This window comes from Saccoglossus kowalevskii, chromosome 12 (genome assembly GCF_978046115.1).
Source record: "Saccoglossus kowalevskii chromosome 12, keSacKowa6.1, whole genome shotgun sequence".
NCBI classification, from domain to species: domain Eukaryota; kingdom Metazoa; phylum Hemichordata; class Enteropneusta; family Harrimaniidae; genus Saccoglossus; species Saccoglossus kowalevskii.
In genome coordinates, this window is record NC_140652.1 from 2504032 (window position 1) to 2525732 (window position 21701).

At 39.4% G+C, this 21701-nt stretch overlaps 1 protein-coding gene across 1 annotated transcript; it reads left to right on the top strand.

The window, feature by feature from the left end:
* Window positions 1-15946: 15946 nt before the first annotated feature.
* Window positions 15947-16957, top strand: LOC102805602 (uncharacterized). Its single transcript, XM_085506283.1, has one exon. It carries the CDS (start codon window positions 15947-15949, stop codon window positions 16955-16957), a length of 1011 nt encoding a protein of 336 aa, XP_085362409.1.
* Window positions 16958-21701: the final 4744 nt, after the last annotated feature.

The following is a 21701-nucleotide window of genomic DNA, read 5'->3' on the forward strand; positions in this document are numbered from 1 at the left end:
GGACCCAAAGTATACTGAACTGCCCATAAATGGGACCTGATCTATACCAAAATGTCTATAAATGAGAGCCGGGCTTCACCAGAACGTCACTCTATAAAAGAGAGCCGGGCTTCACCAGAACGTCACTCTATAAAAGAGAGCCGGGCTTCACCAGAACGTCACTCTATAAAAGAGAGCCGGGCTTCACCAGAACGTCACTCTATAAAAGAGAGCCGGGCTTCACCAGAACGTCACTCTATAAAAGAGAGCCGGGCTTCACCATAACGTCACTCTATAAAAGAGAGCCGGGCTTCACCAGAACGTCACTCTATAAAAGAGAGCCGGGCTTCACCATAACGTCACTCTATAAAAGAGAGCCGGGCTTCACCAGAACGTCACTCTATAAAAGAGAGCCGGGCTTCACCAGAACGTCACTCTATAAAAGAGAGCCGGGCTTCACCAGAACGTCACTCTATAAAAGAGAGCCGGGCTTCACCAGAACGTCACTCTATAAAAGAGAGCCGGGCTTCACCAGAACGTCACTCTATAAAAGAGAGCCGGGCTTCACCAGAACGTCACTCTATAAAAGAGAGCCGGGCTTCACCAGAACGTCACTCTATAAAAGAGAGCCGGGCTTCACCAGAACGTCACTCTATAAAAGAGAGCCGGGCTTCACCAGAACGTCACTCTATAAAAGAGAGCCGGGCTTCACCAGAACGTCACTCTATAAAAGAGAGCCGGGCTTCACCAGAACGTCACTCTATAAAAGAGAGCCGGGCTTCACCAGAACGTCACTCTATAAAAGAGAGCCGGGCTTCACCAGAACGTCACTCTATAAAAGAGAGCCGGGCTTCACCAGAACGTCACTCTATAAAAGAGAGCCGGGCTTCACCAGAACGTCACTCTATAAAAGAGAGCCGGGCTTCACCAGAACGTCACTCTATAAAAGAGAGCCGGGCTTTACCAGAACGTCACTCTATAAAAGAGAGCCGGGCTTCACCAGAACGTCACTCTATAAAAGAGAGCCGGGCTTCACCAGAACGTCACTCTATAAAAGAGAGCCGGGCTTCACCAGAACGTCACTCTATAAAAGAGAGCCGGGCTTCACCAGAACGTCACTCTATAAAAGAGATCCGGGCTTCACCAGAACGTCACTCTATAAAAGAGATCCGGGCTTCACCAGAACGTCACTCTATAAAAGAGAGCCGGGCTTCACCAGAACGTCACTCTATAAAAGAGAGCCGGGCTTCACCAGAACGTCACTCTATAAAAGAGAGCCGGGCTTCACCAGAACGTCACTCTATAAAAGAGAGCCGGGCTTCACCAGAACGTCACTCTATAAAAGAGAGCCGGGCTTCACCAGAACGTCACTCTATAAAAGAGAGCCGGGCTTCACCAGAACGTCACTCTATAAAAGAGAGCCGGGCTTCACCAGAACGTCACTCTATAAAAGAGAGCCGGGCTTCACCAGAACGTCACTCTATAAAAGAGAGCCGGGCTTCACCAGAACGTCACTCTATAAAAGAGAGCCGGGCTTCACCAGAACGTCACTCTATAAAAGAGAGCCGGGCTTCACCAGAACGTCACTCTATAAAAGAGAGCCGGGCTTCACCAGAACGTCACTCTATAAAAGAGAGCCGGGCTTCACCAGAACGTCACTCTATAAAAGAGAGCCGGGCTTCACCAGAACGTCACTCTATAAAAGAGAGCCGGGCTTCACCAGAACGTCACTCTATAAAAGAGAGCCGGGCTTCACCAGAACGTCAATCTATAAAAGAGAGCCGGGCTTCACCAGAACGTCACTCTATAAAAGAGAGCCGGGCTTCACCAGAACGTCACTCTATAAAAGAGAGCCGGGCTTCACCAGAACGTCACTCTATAAAAGAGAGCCGGGCTTCACCAGAACGTCACTCTATAAAAGAGAGCCAGGCTTCACCAGAACGTCACTCTATAAAAGAGAGCCGGGCTTCACCAGAACGTCACTCTATAAAAGAGAGCCGGGCTTCACCAGAACGTCACTCTATAAAAGAGAGCCAGGCTTCACCAAAACGTCACTCTATAAAAGAGAGCCGGGCTTCACCAGAACGTCACTCTATAAAAGAGAGCCGGGCTTCACCAGAACGTCACTCTATAAAAGAGAGCCGGGCTTCACCAGAACGTCACTCTATAAAAGAGAGCCGGGCTTCACCAGAACGTCACTCTATAAAAGAGAGCCGGGCTTCACCAGAACGTCACTCTATAAAAGAGAGCCGGGCTTCACCAGAACGTCACTCTATAAAAGAGAGCCGGGCTTCACCAGAACGTCACTCTATAAAAGAGAGCCGGGCTTCACCAGAACGTCACTCTATAAAAGAGAGCCGGGCTTCACCAGAACGTCACTCTATAAAAGAGAGCCGGGCTTCACCAGAACGTCACTCTATAAAAGAGAGCCGGGCTTCACCAGAACGTCACTCTATAAAAGAGAGCCGGGCTTCACCAGAACGTCACTCTATAAAAGAGAGCCGGGCTTCACCAGAACGTCACTCTATAAAAGAGAGCCGGGCTTCACCAGAACGTCACTCTATAAAAGAGAGCCGGGCTTCACCAGAACGTCACTCTATAAAAGAGAGCCGGGCTTCACCAGAACGTCACTCTATAAAAGAGAGCCGGGCTTCACCAGAACGTCACTCTATAAAAGAGAGCCGGGCTTCACCAGAACGTCACTCTATAAAAGAGAGCCGGGCTTCACCAGAACGTCACTCTATAAAAGAGAGCCGGGCTTCACCAGAACGTCACTCTATAAAAGAGAGCCGGGCTTCACCAGAACGTCACTCTATAAAAGAGAGCCGGGCTTCACCAGAACGTCACTCTATAAAAGAGAGCCGGGCTTCACCAGAACGTCACTCTATAAAAGAGAGCCGGGCTTCACCAGAACGTCACTCTATAAAAGAGAGCCGGGCTTCACCAGAACGTCACTCTATAAAAGAGAGCCGGGCTTCACCAGAACGTCACTCTATAAAAGAGAGCCGGGCTTCACCAGAACGTCACTCTATAAAAGAGAGCCGGGCTTCACCAGAACGTCACTCTATAAAAGAGAGCCGGGCTTCACCAGAACGTCACTCTATAAAAGAGAGCCGGGCTTCACCAGAACGTCACTCTATAAAAGAGAGCCGGGCTTCACCAGAACGTCACTCTATAAAAGAGAGCCGGGCTTCACCAGAACGTCACTCTATAAAAGAGAGCCGGGCTTCACCAGAACGTCACTCTATAAAAGAGAGCCGGGCTTCACCAGAACGTCACTCTATAAAAGAGAGCCGGGCTTCACCAGAACGTCACTCTATAAAAGAGAGCCGGGCTTCACCAGAACGTCACTCTATAAAAGAGATCCGCGCTTCACCAGAACGTCACTCTATAAAAGAGAGCCGGGCTTCACCAGAACGTCACTCTATAAAAGAGAGCCGGGCTTCACCAGAACGTCACTCTATAAAAGAGAGCCGGGCTTCACCAGAACGTCACTCTATAAAAGAGAGCCGGGCTTCACCAGAACGTCACTCTATAAAAGAGAGCCGGGCTTCACCAGAACGTCACTCTATAAAAGAGAGCCGGGCTTCACCAGAACGTCACTCTATAAAAGAGAGCCGGGCTTCACCAGAACGTCACTCTATAAAAGAGAGCCGGGCTTCACCAGAACGTCACTCTATAAAAGAGAGCCGGGCTTCACCAGAACGTCACTCTATAAAAGAGAGCCGGGCTTCACCAGAACGTCACTCTATAAAAGAGAGCCGGGCTTCACCAGAACGTCACTCTATAAAAGAGAGCCGGGCTTCACCAGAACGTCACTCTATAAAAGAGAGCCGGGCTTCACCAGAACGTCACTCTATAAAAGAGAGCCGGGCTTCACCAGAACGTCACTCTATAAAAGAGAGCCGGGCTTCACCAGAACGTCACTCTATAAAAGAGAGCCGGGCTTCACCAGAACGTCACTCTATAAAAGAGAGCCGGGCTTCACCAGAACGTCACTCTATAAAAGAGAGCCGGGCTTCACCAGAACGTCACTCTATAAAAGAGAGCCGGGCTTCACCAGAACGTCACTCTATAAAAGAGAGCCGGGCTTCACCAGAACGTCACTCTATAAAAGAGAGCCGGGCTTCACCAGAACGTCACTCTATAAAAGAGAGCCGGGCTTCACCAGAACGTCACTCTATAAAAGAGAGCCGGGCTTCACCAGAACGTCACTCTATAAAAGAGATCCGCGCTTCACCAGAACGTCACTCTATAAAAGAGAGCCGGGCTTCACCAGAACGTCACTCTATAAAAGAGAGCCGGGCTTCACCAGAACGTCACTCTATAAAAGAGAGCCGGGCTTCACCAGAACGTCACTCTATAAAAGAGAGCCGGGCTTCACCAGAACGTCACTCTATAAAAGAGAGCCGGGCTTCACCAGAACGTCACTCTATAAAAGAGAGCCGGGCTTCACCAGAACGTCACTCTATAAAAGAGAGCCGGGCTTCACCAGAACGTCACTCTATAAAAGAGAGCCGGGCTTCACCAGAACGTCACTCTATAAAAGAGAGCCGGGCTTCACCAGAACGTCACTCTATAAAAGAGAGCCGGGCTTCACCAGAACGTCACTCTATAAAAGAGATCCGGGCTTCACCAGAACGTCACTCTATAAAAGAGAGCCGGGCTTCACCAGAACGTCACTCTATAAAAGAGAGCCGGGCTTCACCAGAACGTCACTCTATAAAAGAGAGCCGGGCTTCACCAGAACGTCACTCTATAAAAGAGAGCCGGGCTTCACCAGAACGTCACTCTATAAAAGAGAGCCGGGCTTCACCAGAACGTCACTCTATAAAAGAGAGCCGGGCTTCACCAGAACGTCACTCAATAAAAGAGAGCCGGGCTTCACCAGAACGTCACTCTATAAAAGAGAGCCGGGCTTCACCAGAACGTCACTCTATAAAAGAGAGCCGGGCTTCACCAGAACGTCACTCTATAAAAGAGAGCCGGGCTTCACCAGAACGTCACTCTATAAAAGAGAGCCAATCCCAATAAATGAGAGCTGACATACACTAACATTCCTATAAATTGGAACAGACCTATAACGAACTGCCTTTAATGGGGCCCACCTATAACGAACTGCCTTTAATGGGGCCCACCTATAACGAACTGCCTTTAATGGGGCCCACTTATAACGAACTGCCTTTAATGGGGCCCACCTATAACGAACTGCCTTTAATGGGGCCCACTTATAACGAACTGCCTTTAATGGGGCCCATCTATAACGAACTGCCTTTAATGGGGCCCACCTATAACGAACTGCCTTTAATGGGGCCCACCTATAACGAACTGCCTTTAATGGGGCCCACCTATAACGAACTGCCTTTAATGGGGCCCACCTATACGGAAATGCCTATAAATATAACACCACCTATCCCGAAATGTAAGCGGGAGCCGACTTACACAAAACGGCCAATACATTTGAACCGACATTTACTGAAGTGCCTATATCACAATGCCAGCACATTGGATCCATTGACGTTGTCACACATAGCTACATTCCCTGTACATCTTTTCAGTTGAATGTATACTTGTGTTAATTGCTTCTCGCAGCACACTGACGACTTTCGGTCAGATTATCTCAACATCACATCAACACTCGGTCTCAAGCCAGCTTATTTTGCGCCGTTAGTTTATGATGCCGTGTGGTCTATAGCTTATGCACTGAATACAACTAGACAACGTTTACCGCCAGGCAAGGCATTGGAAGACTTCACGTATGAAGATTCGGAAATGGCGGAAGTGATCACATCTGCCGTATCACAGACGAGTTTTATTGGCGTGTCCGTAAGTATCCTGTCTGAAATAACCTGGGGGACTCGATACCCAAAATATTTATGTTAATAATGACGTATGTTAACAATGGTATTTATCAGATACCTCTTCCTTTTAATTGAAGAGAGCATATTCCCCGAGGAGTTTACAGATATTCAAACGTCTATAATTCGTTATATATTGACTTTCGACTGTGTACGTGTTGGTGGGATGGTGGCGTACACAGAAAGGCAGAAACTGACGCGAAAAATCATCCATCCATAAATTTAAGACTATAAAGTAAAGTAAATGTATTGTATTCTAATGTGAAATTGTATATACGCAATGCACTGTTATCTACACAGGGTCCTGTATCATTCAATAGCGTTGGCGATAGGATAGGTACCGTCATGATCTACCAATTTATTAGTAAGTAAATAATTCAGGTGTTGCTTTTCACTTTTCATATTTTTTTAAATTGTGAGTTTAATTTTTACGAGGCATGCTTTAAGGTAGCGAGAAGGGAAATTTTCACTTTTTTCTTGATTTTTCAAAAATTGATAAAACGGTTACTTTAGACCTTGATACATCACCCCAGGTTTACAAAAGATCGAAATTGCGAAATAACGTTGCTCAAATTAGTGTTTTAAAACACTAGCAGAAAAGACTACAACTGCCGTTTCGTGGATATTTGCATAGTGTTTATCTTTGGAAGGAATTAAATGATAACATCTTATCTGTATACTCTGTTGTTGACGATTCTGATATAACGGGTGATAAGCTTCCAGTTGCAAACAATGCGTGTTTATCTAACGTCCATTGTCAGCATTATTGTCAGTCGAGACTTCGTCGGAGAAACATGGTCATACAGTACTCATTTCGCCCAACCTTCCGCTTTTACATCGACCGCTTATCGCTTAATTTCCGACCACGCGGTCTTGTCTGACCGGAAACCGACCGCATTTTAATCGCGTTTTTTTTTTCGCTCGCTCGCTCATTGAAAACATTGACCGCTCGCCCAAACACTGAAAACTGGCACATGGATGGTCGAAATGGTGGGTTTGATAGTAAAGTGTGAACATACAACTAGTATTAACTATTATTACATTCTGAACGACACTTCAAATCTAATAGCTGTATTACACTTGTATCGTGAAAGCAACTGAACTGGGACTTCTTGTTACGTGTTTTGGGTGCTTGTTCTAGATGTAATATTTTTATTTTTATTTTAATGAGACAGTTACGTGAAAAAAAGCCCAGGTAACTCCTTTTGACAGAGCAGAGAAACGAGGAAATGTTAGTGATTAATTCCAAAAATAACGATATCGAATCCACATCGGTCCACGTCTGGTAAAATTTGACATTCAATTTTTAAAATTAAGTCACGATCATTGAATGAGCTCGGTCTATACCGTATACGTACCGCAAAAGTGTTCCCACAAAAAATATTTTCGGCTAAAAACGGCCACATGCCCTGAAAAAATCGAACAGAGCTTGACATGTATGAATAATTTATTGGGCTTAAATGAAAAACGTGTCAAATTTAGTTATAGCCATAACTATTTGGTGGCCAGTCGATGAACAATTCAAAGTCCTTCAGGGCTGAAAATCATCGACGCTACTCTGGTTTACTTTATTTCACAACTTGCAGAGAAAACTGATTCGCGTGAGCTCTAATGTATCTTAGCCTAGTATTTTCTTTTTGAACTAAGGGCAAATTCCATCAGTTTGTCAAAATATATGTTTTTCAGCGAATAATTTTGAAGCCTGTCACAGCACAAACAACTATGTGAATCGACGCCGGTGATTGGATTGTACGACGACCCTTCAATTAGCGTCAAATATGCTTTGTTACAACATCATTGATTGGCTGAGAGTCACCTGATCGGAGCACGAACTGGGTCACAGAACCATATTTGTCCGTACTTATCAACAGGACTTTGCAAAATAACCACACCCACATTTTCAATCCTTTTTAGCGCGGAAGTTGCCAACAAATGTAAAAAAAAATCGTGAATTTCATGGATTCGAATAAAATAAAGCAAGCGATTGATAAGGATGATTATTAATATTTTCCCCGATGCTCTTCGAATTTTTATTTTTTTTATTTCAAGGTAAGAAATGGCTAGCTGAAGTTGCATCGTCTTCAATGCGGTTGTTTCACCGCGAACAACTCTAGCTCTGTTTTGGGCATGGTTTAGTTTTGCGATGTAAAATAAAATATATATTAAAATAATAATACTTGATTAATTATTTGGGGTTTCAGCCCACAAATTACGGACATGATCTCCATGAATTACGGTCAATGTTTGTCTTCTCTCGGCTGATTGTCACGGTGTTGATCGATGCCCTTCCTAAACTCAGTATGGAGAAACCAACGGGGATCGACATTCCAAACAAACAATCGAAATTATCAACGAAAGACGAGATTTTTCTAGATATTTACAAACATACTGTCATGACAAACATATGTAAAATTAACAAATACACAAAGAGGTGTAATATTAGGTTTTATTTTAGGCTTACAAATATTTTCTCTCACTCAGCCCATGCATGTAACTGCCATTTAGCTTTACGGTCCTTCAGCATCGGGGGAAAACAACAATAATTATACAAAACACATTGCGAAGACTCAACAATCAGGAAAGAAACCCCAGACAACCCTGTCGTACTTGTGTTGAAATACATTTTGTATTTCACGTCAGAATATTGTTTAAAATAAAATATTCAGTCCAAGCCAAATCGCGGTCAAAGGGTCAGGTTGCGTGCATATAATTATATATAGTTAAAACAAAAAGTATTTGAACTTTTGTCAGCTGTTCAACATCTATAAAAACCAGAAATACAATTATAAGACAATGTGAACCTCGGAAATTATTCTGTTAGTCCGAATTTTAAATGCGCGCGAGCGAGCAGGTGGGCGGTGATATTTCGGGGTTTGCGCGGTCGAAAAAAAAGCGGAAATTGTCCGGTCGAATTCAACAAGCGGTCGCAAAAGCGAGAGAAAAAGGTGATTGCAAAGCGGAAGCTGTAACTTTGCACAACTTTCTTTTAAATCGTTTTATTTTCCAAGTCAATATTCTATTTTACTAATACATTTTTTTTCTAACGCAATGGCGAAGAAAAGTAAGAAAGCGTTGACAGACGAGGCAAAGAAAAATCTGCCACTCAGTGTCGCACTCTAACACAGCAATTTTTTTTCAAACATCGGCCATTTTATTTCACAATGAAAACCGTTTTATTAGATGTCTTATCTGAGACACTTGAAGGATTAGCTTGTTTGTAAACTGTCAGCGTGTACAGTGGGACAGTAATGTTTGTCAGAGGATTATCCCTCGTTGTTCGTTTGCATAACAATGGAAAACCCGAACGTTCCTGGAGTACGGACTCAAATGCCAGCAGTTTTCTTCATTTTTCGCGCTCGAGCTTGAAATTATTCATTATCTGACACTCTTTATGAGTTCTATGATATCAGTGGTTAATATGTTTGGCCATTTTTAGTGTATATTTATAATAATGCAGCAAATCTACAGTGTTTTATTAACCAAAACTGTTTTTCGCGTTTTTCTCGAGTTGAAGTTTTGATCGAGAACGACTCATTGGGACCGCCGCCAAATCAAGTGCGTTCGGACTAGGACATTCAAACTCGCAGTTATCGTTCAAAAGATAATGATGGTGCGAAATATGTCTGGGTTTTTAAAGAAAATGCTTTGTCACAGAATAATAGTCTGTTAAAGGTGCCAAGTATGAAATAATTTGGGGACAAAAAAACAAACCTGCATAGAAATCGGAATAATAGGTCTTTTGATTATCGGAGACGCATTTCAATGGACTTGATTACGGACAATGCATAACTTAAATTTCACCAGGAAATTCCGCAGTGTGCTCTCGCAATCGCGTACTTAGTCATTTTTACAAGGTTCGCCATTTTTGATGTCACGTGATAATTATGTAAACAATGTCTGTCCAGTTTGTGCGAACTTGCACCTCTATACTCAGTCTTTTGATATATATAACCTAAATTACTGTTCTGAACGAGACAACAGATAGAGAATGTTTTATTTAAAAACGTCACAAAACCTTCTCGCTACCTTAAGACATTTATTGAATATATTGTTATTTTTACAGACTCGGGGTACATTCTACGAGCTACGAATCTAAATGGTGTTTTCAATTGGAACTCAGAATTCACGTGGACAGGTAATCCTGGAGATAATTTCATCAATAGTTATCCACATCCCTTTGCATAGGCATTTTTAGTTGGACTAAAAACAATTATTTTAAAAACATTAGCTAAAATATTAGGTGTATAGTTCCAATAGTTTATGTATGTACAATACCCCGACTTATGTATGCCATGACAAAACGAGTATTTCAATATGCGGAAGAAATTATGATTTTCTATCATAACATATCGCAACGTCTTGATTTCTTTCAATATTTTCAGTATTTTCAGTAAAAAACACAAAAGGAGTGCGGCTAAATTAAATTTTGGGGGTCAGTCCAAGGATATAAGGCATCCAGATATTTTGACCCATTACGTGTCACAGTGTTTTCTCTTAAGTTATAGAAACATTGCAGTTTGTCATGTTTGTCCAAATTAACAATATGTGAACAATACTGACAGGGTTATAGAGTGTGTGTTATTTAATTGATAATATAGTTTTCCGTCGTTTGATCTGTATACAATATATTTGTAAACGTTACACTGATGAGATCGATTTACAAATATACATGTAACTTTGGTCTATATAGGTAATATTAATATACACACGTGAAAAACCATATAAAGCAAGTATACATGGATAGCATAAGATGTCAAGTAATTCAGTTCCATATTGTATTTGCAGATAGTGTTATTCCCCCAGATCGCCTGATGGGAAAAAGGCTGTATCTAGTCATTGACAACGCCTTATTTTATAGTATGTGTGGCCTTGCAATAATTTGTCTGATCTTTGCAACGTGTCTTGCCGTGTTCAATGTTATGAATAGAGACAAAAAGTAAGTGTATATTAATATGATCACTTAACGATAAACGAAACATTAATACTGTGAGTCCTGAATGTATACACAATATTGATGATTTCTACATGACTATTTCTAGTATTCACCGGATGAATTGAGCATGCTGATTAAAATAAATTAATCTTGATAATTCTTTACCACAGAACACCGCTAATACGTAAAACTAACTTGAACGTCACAAAATTGAAATAGAAAATCAAAGCAGTGTATCATATGTTTATTTAGCTCACCATGTCATACATGCGTTGTCTTGATAATAGTCTGTGTTCATACTAAAAACCATATCACAATCAAACTACTTAGCGAATATATAAATGTATTGTGCGATTTGAACATTGACAGTAACTGTTTTAACATGTACATCTTGTACGTTTTTTACAGAGCTATTAGAATGTCTAGTCCTAAAATAAATGGTATTATAATTATTGGTGCAGTTCTTGCTTATATATCGATCGTTGTATTTGGGCTTGACTGTCATGTCTTCTCATCAACGTTTTGCATCGTAGTGTGCCAGGTAGCATGTCTATACAATACTATACTCTTATAATCAGTGATATTGTTTTGTTCAAACTACAAATCCATAGCATGCAAACATAGGGGCTTCATCAGCGCCGCAAATAATTCAATTCGATATGTATAATGTATTTGTGTATATCTAGATTCAGTTCTCAAATGTATAATTTATATTTATGTGCGATTTCATTATAGCTGAGAGTGTGGCTCATATGCCTTGGTTTCACTATCGGGTTTGGCGCTATGTTCAGTAAAACATGGAGAATACATAAAATATTCACCAACAAGAAAGTTAAAAGTATTGTAAGTACATATTATGATATAGTAACTATTATGTGGTATTTCTTTGTATCGCATACCAAAACAGGTTATAAGACAATTTACGGAATCGTGGAAATATAATGAATTGTATTGTAGCTTCCATTTATTAAAACACGTTGTGAGTCTAATAAACATCCCATGACATAAATTATTTATTGTTCGTGTTTAAACATGGGCATGGGCATTTTCCCTTTCATCAGCAACGAATAGCAGATCAGTGCAGTGTGTAACAAAAAGTACTATAATAGTATTGACCAATTTTCTCACATAAAGAGAGAGATTGTGCCATTGCTTCACTTGAGCAACATAATAAGTATTGACCTATTACGTCACAAATATTTACCTATTACGTCATAATGAGAGAGTTTTTCTGAACATCAATGGATTTTCCACAATTATTCTGAGCGATATGTTATTGTTGTTACCATAGAAAATACAGGACGCTCACTTACTAGGAATAGTACTCGTGTTAATTTCCGTTGATGTCATAATCTTAGTGCTATGGACGAGTGTTGACCCGTTACGTCACGAAGAGAGAGAGCTCCCTAGTCGGGTAAGTATTGACCCATTACGTCACAGAGACGAAGAACTTTAAATCTCAACATGAAATAATCTCGTCAGTGATTTTCAGACCACCTTGCCTTAATTAGTGGCAGACGTAATGTTATTATTGCTTTCGTTACGATATTGATTATTATAGTTTGGCATTTTCCAGTTGTCTACAGATGGTCTTCTTGACATAAATATAATTCCTGTTATTGCCGAGTGTACTTCATCTTATCTCACCATATGGTTGGGACTTCTTTATGGATACAAAGGTGTAATATTACTATTTGGATGCTTTCTGGCGTGGGAAACAAGAAACGTTCGTTATACACAGCTTAATGATTCACGTTTGATAGGATTTGCTGTTTACAACGTCATGGTTTTAAGCCTACTTGGAGTGCCAACGTCATTCATAGTGCCACCTGAAAAGCCTGACATCAGCTATACGATAACAACCATATCTATATTATTTTCTACTACTACAACACTTTGTATCATTTTTCTACCAAAGGTATTACTTTATACTTCTATATACACCGCACATATTGTGTGTATATAGTTAATAATATATTGTATTGGCCCTGAGTGTTGCACTTCACCCTTGGATATGGCGCCCTGTACACCAGTAACATATGATATACGTGATACACGTGAGTCGCGATCGAAGTTACTTGACATTTAGTCGATTTGTTGTTTCAATATATATATATATATATATACATATTACATTCTCATCGTTGCACTATAATATGGACGTATAGTCCGCAAATATGTTTTATGTTTGTATTCAAGTAATCTATGTGTCATTTATCACTTACACGTGTAAAATAGATATTCTAATGGGCCTTACTCTATGCACTGCATTTATATCGGAGTAAACTTAAGTTTGGAACATTAAATTGTTTCTATTTTCAAAATAGGTTATACAATTAAGAAATAATATTTCGCCCGGTGATACAATTACGTCATCAGAAGTTGGTACACGCCCTAATAACGTTGAAGGTACGACATCTACATATGTAGTTAAACACAGTAGTGGTTCCTGTTTAAAAGCGGAAGAAGAAGTGAAGAAACTGAGGGAGCTCTATCGGGAAACGCACGATGAACTACTATCTTATCGACGAAAGGTGAGCATCTACTAATATATATAATATAAGAGCAGACAAATTCAACATATCCGATAGTTTAAATGTCACGTATTATAATATAATATAAGCTATTGATTGGATTATTCGACATTGAAACCAGGTTATTAAGCAAAAGTGTTAGATCAGTGATACATTTTGCTTTGGAAGATGTGTGAAATAATGTAAATGTTAGTGTGCCCATTACACACACTAGTTTCCAAGGGTAAAACTATACATTATTATAATATGAGGTTATTACGAGGATACCTCAAAGTATGCACGAAGACAGTGCAGCAAGAGTATCGCGTCGGTCGATGCGTGGCGTACTGCCTGAGTGCATACTTTGAGGTATCCTCGTAATAACCTTATTATTATACATCTTTTCCTTCCAAGATACATCATGGGAATGCTGAAATCCAAAAGGTTTAGAACAGAATCAGCGACTTATTTGTGTGGAGTCCCACCAAACCCTGGTGGCAGCCATTATTTTTTTTTTATTATTAGAGGAAGCTTACGCACGTAATCATTCCTTATTTGGAATTCGCATTTCCTTATATGTAATGATGAAAATACCCCATAAAATACCGCAAAATTACGGAATGCTGTAACTTATGGCGTTACGGTGACATATGTATAATAATAATAATTAATAAAATAATGTACGTAATAAATATACCCATGAATTGAATACTGCGCCATTTTCTCTCTATTCAATTTCTTCACCAATTTCCCAGATGTTTCGTACATGAAAGTGGTAATAAATATTTAACCGCGCCGCCACCGATGGAGATCAATTGCGTTATTCAAGAAGGAGAAAAACCGCTAAACGACTATGAAACAGACAGGGTATGACACAGAGCATTCCATTATTGCACGCACCGCGTACCAGACTTCTCGTACACGAACATTATTTATGGTATACATAGAGGACAGTCGACAACAAATAACCATATCTTCATTATAAGTATCTAAATTTGTCATGTACAAACTGAAAACTTTGCTTTATCGAACCTATTGTCCAAGTGATCACACCCTGGCGTTAGAGGTGCAAACATTGTTTAAAATAAATTAGCTTTTTAGTTAGCCAGTGAGTCGCTTGATAATGAGTCGGTTTATAATGCTTTTTAAATCAAACATTATATATTAAGCCCAGCGTAGGTAATTCTGTTTTTAAATAATTTTATATGGTGTGTACCATCGAACTTGTTCAAAGCGCTCAGTCATGTCGTGTATGCACTAGGCGTACATATTCTGAGCATTCGACATAACGAATACATACATAGATTAACAGTTCATAACATGTCACCACAGCAATACGTGTATTTCTATGTGTATTTTTTGTTTATTTCTGACAGCAATGTTACTAATATTTTATTTCAGCCGAGAGGGAAAGTATCCATGTATTATTTTTATATCTAGTATAGTACTAACCCAAGCATATTTGTCTACTGCACTGATGGAAATACTTATAAATGCAATAGACCAAGAAGCAAAGTGACACAAATGCCACCAACACACGTTTAATATGAGCGACGTTTATTTAGAAACACTATCAACATTAGCGATTTCATAATAAAATGTTCTCAAATTACAATGGTGACCCAAATAATGTTTACATTACCTTTGTTCAAAGTACACATATGAATTCTTCTTAAAATGACATTTTCAAATATAACTTTTATTGACAGGGAGCTGAACAAGGTAGATCTGGCGCCGTGTAGGCACGAGATGTATGCATCTAAACAGGGACGTAAACTATAAACATTTTGTATATTGACAGCGGAGAAGGGATGATATGGATGATACCGTCTTTCAGATCACTCACATTGTCACTGAAAAACCCCCGGAGTCGCAAAATTAAGTACATTCATTAAAACAAATATCAGAAAATTCATAGAAAAATACCTAAAGGGCGGTAGTCGTCGCGCCACGCATGCGCGAGATATATGGGTCTCATATAAACAAAGATGGCGACTTTGACTGTTGCGCAGATCAACGAGTACAAACTGAGACGTTCCCAAGCTTTAATGGTGTATTTTAGGTGATTGGAAGGTATCGAAGGAATCACCGGCGGTAATTAGTGCAAGTTGTGCGCAGGTCAAAACTTATTATTTCCTCCAAAATAGCGCATTGGATTATGGGAAAATCAATGTTTATCAACACAAATGTCGCACATGCGCAGCGCGACGACCACCGCTCTTTAAAATAGGCAACATTTTGCAACAGAATGTAAGATTTTGGTGCTCAAAGTGTTACAGTCGTTTCCACCAAACCTCGAACGTTGACTTTGTATAAAATGTTAATACACTACTAAAGTTGTTTTGTAACATTGCGAGTAAATGTTTACAAGTTGCTCCAGATATTATCAAAGTTGCGGTAAAATCAAAGAGTTGTTTATATTGGAAACCAGACGTGAGTGAATGACATGCTGTCAAAAAATATAACAATAACCAATCAACGCAAAGACCGCGATTTTACCCGGGATACTCTCAAACTGAATGCTGAGTTGTTTATATTGGAAACCAGACGTGAATGATGTCCTGTTAAAAATATAACAATAACCAATCAACGCAAAGACCGCGATTTTACCCGGGATAGATCTACTCTCAAATTCAAATTTGCTGAGGAATAACAACTTGACCATGTTTCGAAGTCGACCCGGTATGACAACGCCCCATGCAGTACGTGACAAAATAGTGGACATGTTTTTGAGTGGACGTTCTTACGGGGATATCTCAAGGAATGTCGGTGTTTCTAAATCCACAGCCTACTCCATATGTCAGAAATTTACATCCACTGCAAATTTTGATCGAGAAACTGGTGGTCCAACGGAATGTTCGAAACTCTCTCATAATGTATTACAGCACATCGAGTACTACAAACAATCTACGCCTAGTATTTATTTGAAAGAGATTCAAAACAAACTGGTGGCCGATCGAGTCTGCACAGGGGAGAATGTTCCCAGCATTACGACTATACATCGTGGTATAATGCAGCATTTAGGTATGACACGAAAAAAAAATACCAGTGTTGCTGCAGAGTCCACAACAGAGAGAAATCAGGAGTGGACGCTTGACTTTATGGAAGCTATTACAAATTACGATGTTAGACAACTGCACTGGTTTGACAAATCGTCAGTAATCCGTACAACTGGGAACCGTATCTACGGGCACGCTGAAAGAGGGCAACCTGCAGTCCAAGTTCAAAGACATGCCAGTAATGCCAACTATACTATCAACTTGCTAACGAGTGCGTCGGGTATTGACCATGCTGATATTATTACTGGGCCTTCCAACGGTTTAGAAATGTTGGATTTTTTTGATGACGCAACAAGAATCGTCGATGTATTTGGAAACCCCATTTTATCAGATGGAGATTGCGTTGTTCTCGACAATTGTGGGTTTCACCATGGACATTTTGTAGAGCCAGCACTAAGAGATTTACTACGTAGACAGGGAGTTGAACTAATTTTTCAGCCTCCATACAGTCCACAGTTTAATGTTTGTGAACTCTGCTTCCGCTATATAAAAATTTGCCTGAGAGGAAATGAGGAGTATTCTTATCGATTTACTGAACTTGCCGTTGCCGAGGCAATTAGGAAAATTGGTCCTGGTGCCTGTCGTCAATTTGCTGCAGAGTGTGGTTATATATAAATAAGACGTCAAACTGAAATGCATATAAAACGTAATTTGTTGATATTATTTAATAACTCAAATAGAAATATAGAGGGTAAAAATGACATACCGTTAACACGTCAAGTATGATTTTGTATGGTTTCACTTTATAAATGATTATATAATGAACACATTATACACAATGTACTGTTTTTTTATTTTATTTATTACCATGTATACTAATCACATTTAATGTATGTAAAACATTTAATTTTGCAACAGGAATACTATAAAGCTGTACATGAACACAAAACAATCAATAAAAATGCTATTATCACTGTTGTGAATACAATGTGTAAAAAGTGTTTTCGTCAAAGGCAGAACCCAAGCGAACTTTAACGCTGCCAATAACATAAACTGGTAAATAAATTAACAAAGGGTGTGTCTAATATATTTGACTATTGTAAACTGCTTGAAAAACAAATCACACCAACTATCTAATTTGTAAAAATAAAAGAACATATCTTTTTTACCCCGCCTTCATCCCCCTTTTTTGTTTGTGCACACTTCCAAACATTCAGACTAAATTAGTTTTGCCACTGACTTTGATATTAAATCAAAATTTGTAAAATAACTGATCATAAGTTTACTTTCCGCACTCAACATGTGTTTCACTCTAAAATTGTGTGTATACACACTTTTGTGAAAATAAAACATCATAATTTTACTTTCACCACCCAACAATTGTTTCCCATTCTAAAGTTTTATGTACTTTTTTTCAATTTTAATTCAGACCAAACCCAGACATGATGGTCTACTGATATTTCAGAAACAAAAATTGTTGTCAAATTTGAAAACAAAACCAAATTAAATATTGCCCTTTTGCTAATAATGATACATATATTTCTTGGAAAAATAGGCGGATTTTGTTCTGACCTGGACTACCGATTTGTGTTTTAAAATCAGTTCTTTTGTTCTGGTTCAGCGGACAGAGCTGCCGCGGTTGCTGCAAGATTTAACAAACAAGCATTTGGATCAAAGTTAGTAATGTTTTCTGTTTGTTGTGTACTTGGAACTTGTGATACAGTTGTCTGTACTGGCTGTGGCGGGAATTCTGGTATGTCAGGCTGCGAAATGGTCGATTCTTGAGTGGGTAGAGTAGCAGTAGATGTTACTTGCACATTTCTGTCCATTTCTGTTTGAAGGCAGATATTCGCACCGCGATGTAAGTAATTCGGCGGGTTCGGTGCAGCTGGGATTTGTAGCGGATGGAATGGTACTGCCCACGGAGAATTTACATTAAAACCACCTGTATACATCGAACATGGGTTGAAAAGGTTGAGTCATGTATTGATTAACAGGACCGGTGTTTAGATTATCATGCGCGGTGTTAGGTTCAGCTCACAGTCAGCTGGCGCACATCTGATATAATAAAATAAATGCGATATTTACTATATGGGGGCCGCCATCTTGAATGACGCATGAAACTAAATAAGAGACAAGTTGCGAAACGCGTTTTTCAGATTCCTGCAAATCAGGACAAAAATACCAATCTTTCACAAAAATACGGTCCGTTGGGGTTATATTAAGCCAACCGATAACAAAATTCGGCCGAATTCGTCGTTTTTGTGTGGAAAAATCCCTTGCATACGAACACCTAATTACGCGAAGAACATAGAACACTAAGCCGGAGTATTTGAAACTAAAAATTGACATTCCAGCACAGCAGCCAATCAGCGACGGCCTAATGCTTAGATGACAATTTCGGTTTCAAATACCCCGGCTTAGTGTTCCAGGTTCTTCGCGTAATTAGGTGTTCGTATGCAAGGGATTTTTCCACACAAAAACGACGAATTCGGCCGAATTTTGTTATCGGTTGGCTTAATATAACCCCAACGGACCGTATTTTTGTGAAAGATTGGTATTTTTGTCCTGATTTGCAGGAATCTGAAAAACGCGTTTCACAACTTGTCTCTTATTTAGTTTTATGCGTCATTCAAGATGGCGGCCCCCATATAGTAAATATCGTATTTATTTTATTATCACATGTGCGCCAGCTGACTGTGGTTCAGCTGAACTTTGTGCCGGAGTTTCAGGTACGGGGGATGTTTTCCTAACTTTGCGAAAAACCTCCATTTCGTCACTGCTGGAAGAGTCGTCTTCATGAGTATTTCTATAAATGTTAGTTTTCAATTTTGCTGCCTGCATAAGTTTAGGAAACTGCACAGCATCATTCATATTTTGCCCGGGAATCTTACTATCCAAAGCAATTTTCAACAATCGAATATCCGTCAGTAATTTACCCTGTCCACGAGGGCCAATATATTTCTCAGGATATAATTTTTTCAGTCTTGGCTTTACAACCCGTGCGAACTGTGTTTGATTTTTGTCGATGAATATTTTAATGTTATATAATTCAGCCTCTGTGTCTTTGATTTGGTCTTTCAGATATTTTATGTCCTTTACTTTCTGTTGTAAAAAAAATAAATTATGAAACCGTCATGATCGCAAACTGGCCTTATTTTTATAACATCAAAATACAACTAATTCGAACAATTAATATACTCAAATATTCAGACAGTTATGTTGGTACCGGTATGTAAAGCATACGCATAATTAAAGACCAGACATGTGTCCGATGTCAATATATAATAAAAAATCTGTCATGTTTAAACTGACCTCTTTCACAAGTTCTGCGTGTTCTCTGTGTCTATCCAGTTTACCACAATACATGTAACCGGGGCATTTCTCGTAGCAGCATTCACGTTTACCCTTATTTCCACTTTCTTTATGGCCGGGGTGGTGACATAATCTGCACGTAGCGGAGATCGGTCGCAGACCGGGAAGCACCAAAACAGCTAATGGCGCGGGAATAGATTTCAGATCAGCTAACTCTCTGTCCATGACTGCTTTTGATGAAACGAGATGTTCTATTTTTTCCTGTAGAATGTCGCGTCGAGTTTCAATCGTTGGCGAATCTTCAGGTTTAATTTTAATACTGGTGTCAGCACTGGTCTTTTTTTCCTCCACAGAAAAATCAGTGTAACTTAATTTGGTCCGGGTTCTAGTATCACCGCTCGTTGTCGATACAACCGTCTCAGCAGTGGGTTTTTTATCAAGCATAGGTGATGATCCATCGAGAATAAAAATCGTTGCTTTCACTGTAGAACCGGTTGTATTTAAATGCATGTTCTCTAGTACTAATTGTCTGAAGCAATCGTTTGGAGGCAAGTCCATGCGCTGACCGTCTTCGTCTACAATCTGTAATCTTAGTTCTGTCATTCGACGTAGAAAAGTCGTGTCACGAGTCAGCCTGTTCGTAAAATCTTCGTAACTCATTTGATGAAAATCGTCTTCTCTAATAAATACAGGTACTCTTCTTGCTTCGGAGTAGTAAATAAACTCCACTTTAAACAGATATTCTGCCATATTTTTAGATTGATACTGGCGAAATGAAATGCGTCTTTTAGCACTTACCAGCCACGTGTTCTAGTCGTCTCTTTTTGATTTGGTGTGGCGACAGTGCAGACCGCTGTCTGGTTTATAATATAAACAACTCTTTGATTTTACCGCAACTTTGATAATATCTGGAGCAACTTGTAAACATTTACTCGCAATGTTACAAAACAACTTTAGTAGTGTGTTAACATTTTATACAAAGTTAACGTTCGAGGTTTGGTGGAAACTACTGTAATCATAATTCAACAACTTAATTATTTCTTTTGTACCTAGTCCAATTTATCACACTAGTATGTTATTATGTATTGTTTACATTGTAGGTCGATCTATTTAGTATATTGTTATTTAAAGTCCATTTGTAATTGTAAATGCGTATATGTGTAGGTCACAAAAATCGAAAAATTTAAATAGCTCTTTGAAGATTTGATGAAGGTGGTGAATACAAAATTATAATAAAACCAAATTAAGATGTTAGGTTTGGTTATAATTTAAAGTATTTTGAGATACGCCAGGCTTATTAGGCTTTACAAAAGCTTTTACATTTTACCGAATTCTTTTATGCAAGTAGTGTGCTCGTATTCGTCTACAAAGGAATATTCTTAATTGTTAAATAATATTGTTTTTATTAATACTTTGTGAATACATAAACAAATATTCCAAAGGACTGATACACTTCCCATGACTGACTGGTATAGAGTCTGTCACAGTATACTCAGGATATACACTATTTACCCAATTACCTCATACTCGTGTAGACTATCAATTCTAAATTATTTAACGTCGCGCCCAAACCTTTGAACTTTTATAAAACTCGTATTATGTACATAATTGTTATTTACGATTCAACTAATGTTTACCAATAGTCTATAATACAAGACAGCCACTATTAAAACTTTCAAAAATACATTTGTCTATGTTTACATAAAAGAAAACGACAATGCATTAGGTGACACAATGTGCGTATTGCATAAGAACGAAAACGTTAGTTTAAGTATAGGGTAGTTTGGTTCGAAGGTGATATGATAGACAGTGATACATTCAGCTGCATTAGTGAAATATACTTTTTTATTACTTTAATTGCAATGTATTGTAACACATTACTACAATGGTATAAACACTTAAGGTCACTTAGATGAACATCTACAACATACCTAATAACACGTACGTTTAAATCAGTTTCACTAATTCTTAGTTCTAAAGGGCACAATGTTACTAATGTTGGCAATTGGGCCAACAAATACAACACGGTATAGCAAATTGGTATTTTCACAGGAATTGTCGTAGTCGTCTTTTCAAAGACCGCTTCACGACTGTATTACATCAT

Coding starts and splice junctions, on each gene's coding strand:
- LOC102805602 (XM_085506283.1), top strand. CDS start 15,947: ATGTTTCGAAGTCGACCCGGTATGACAACGCCCCATGCAGTACGTGAC.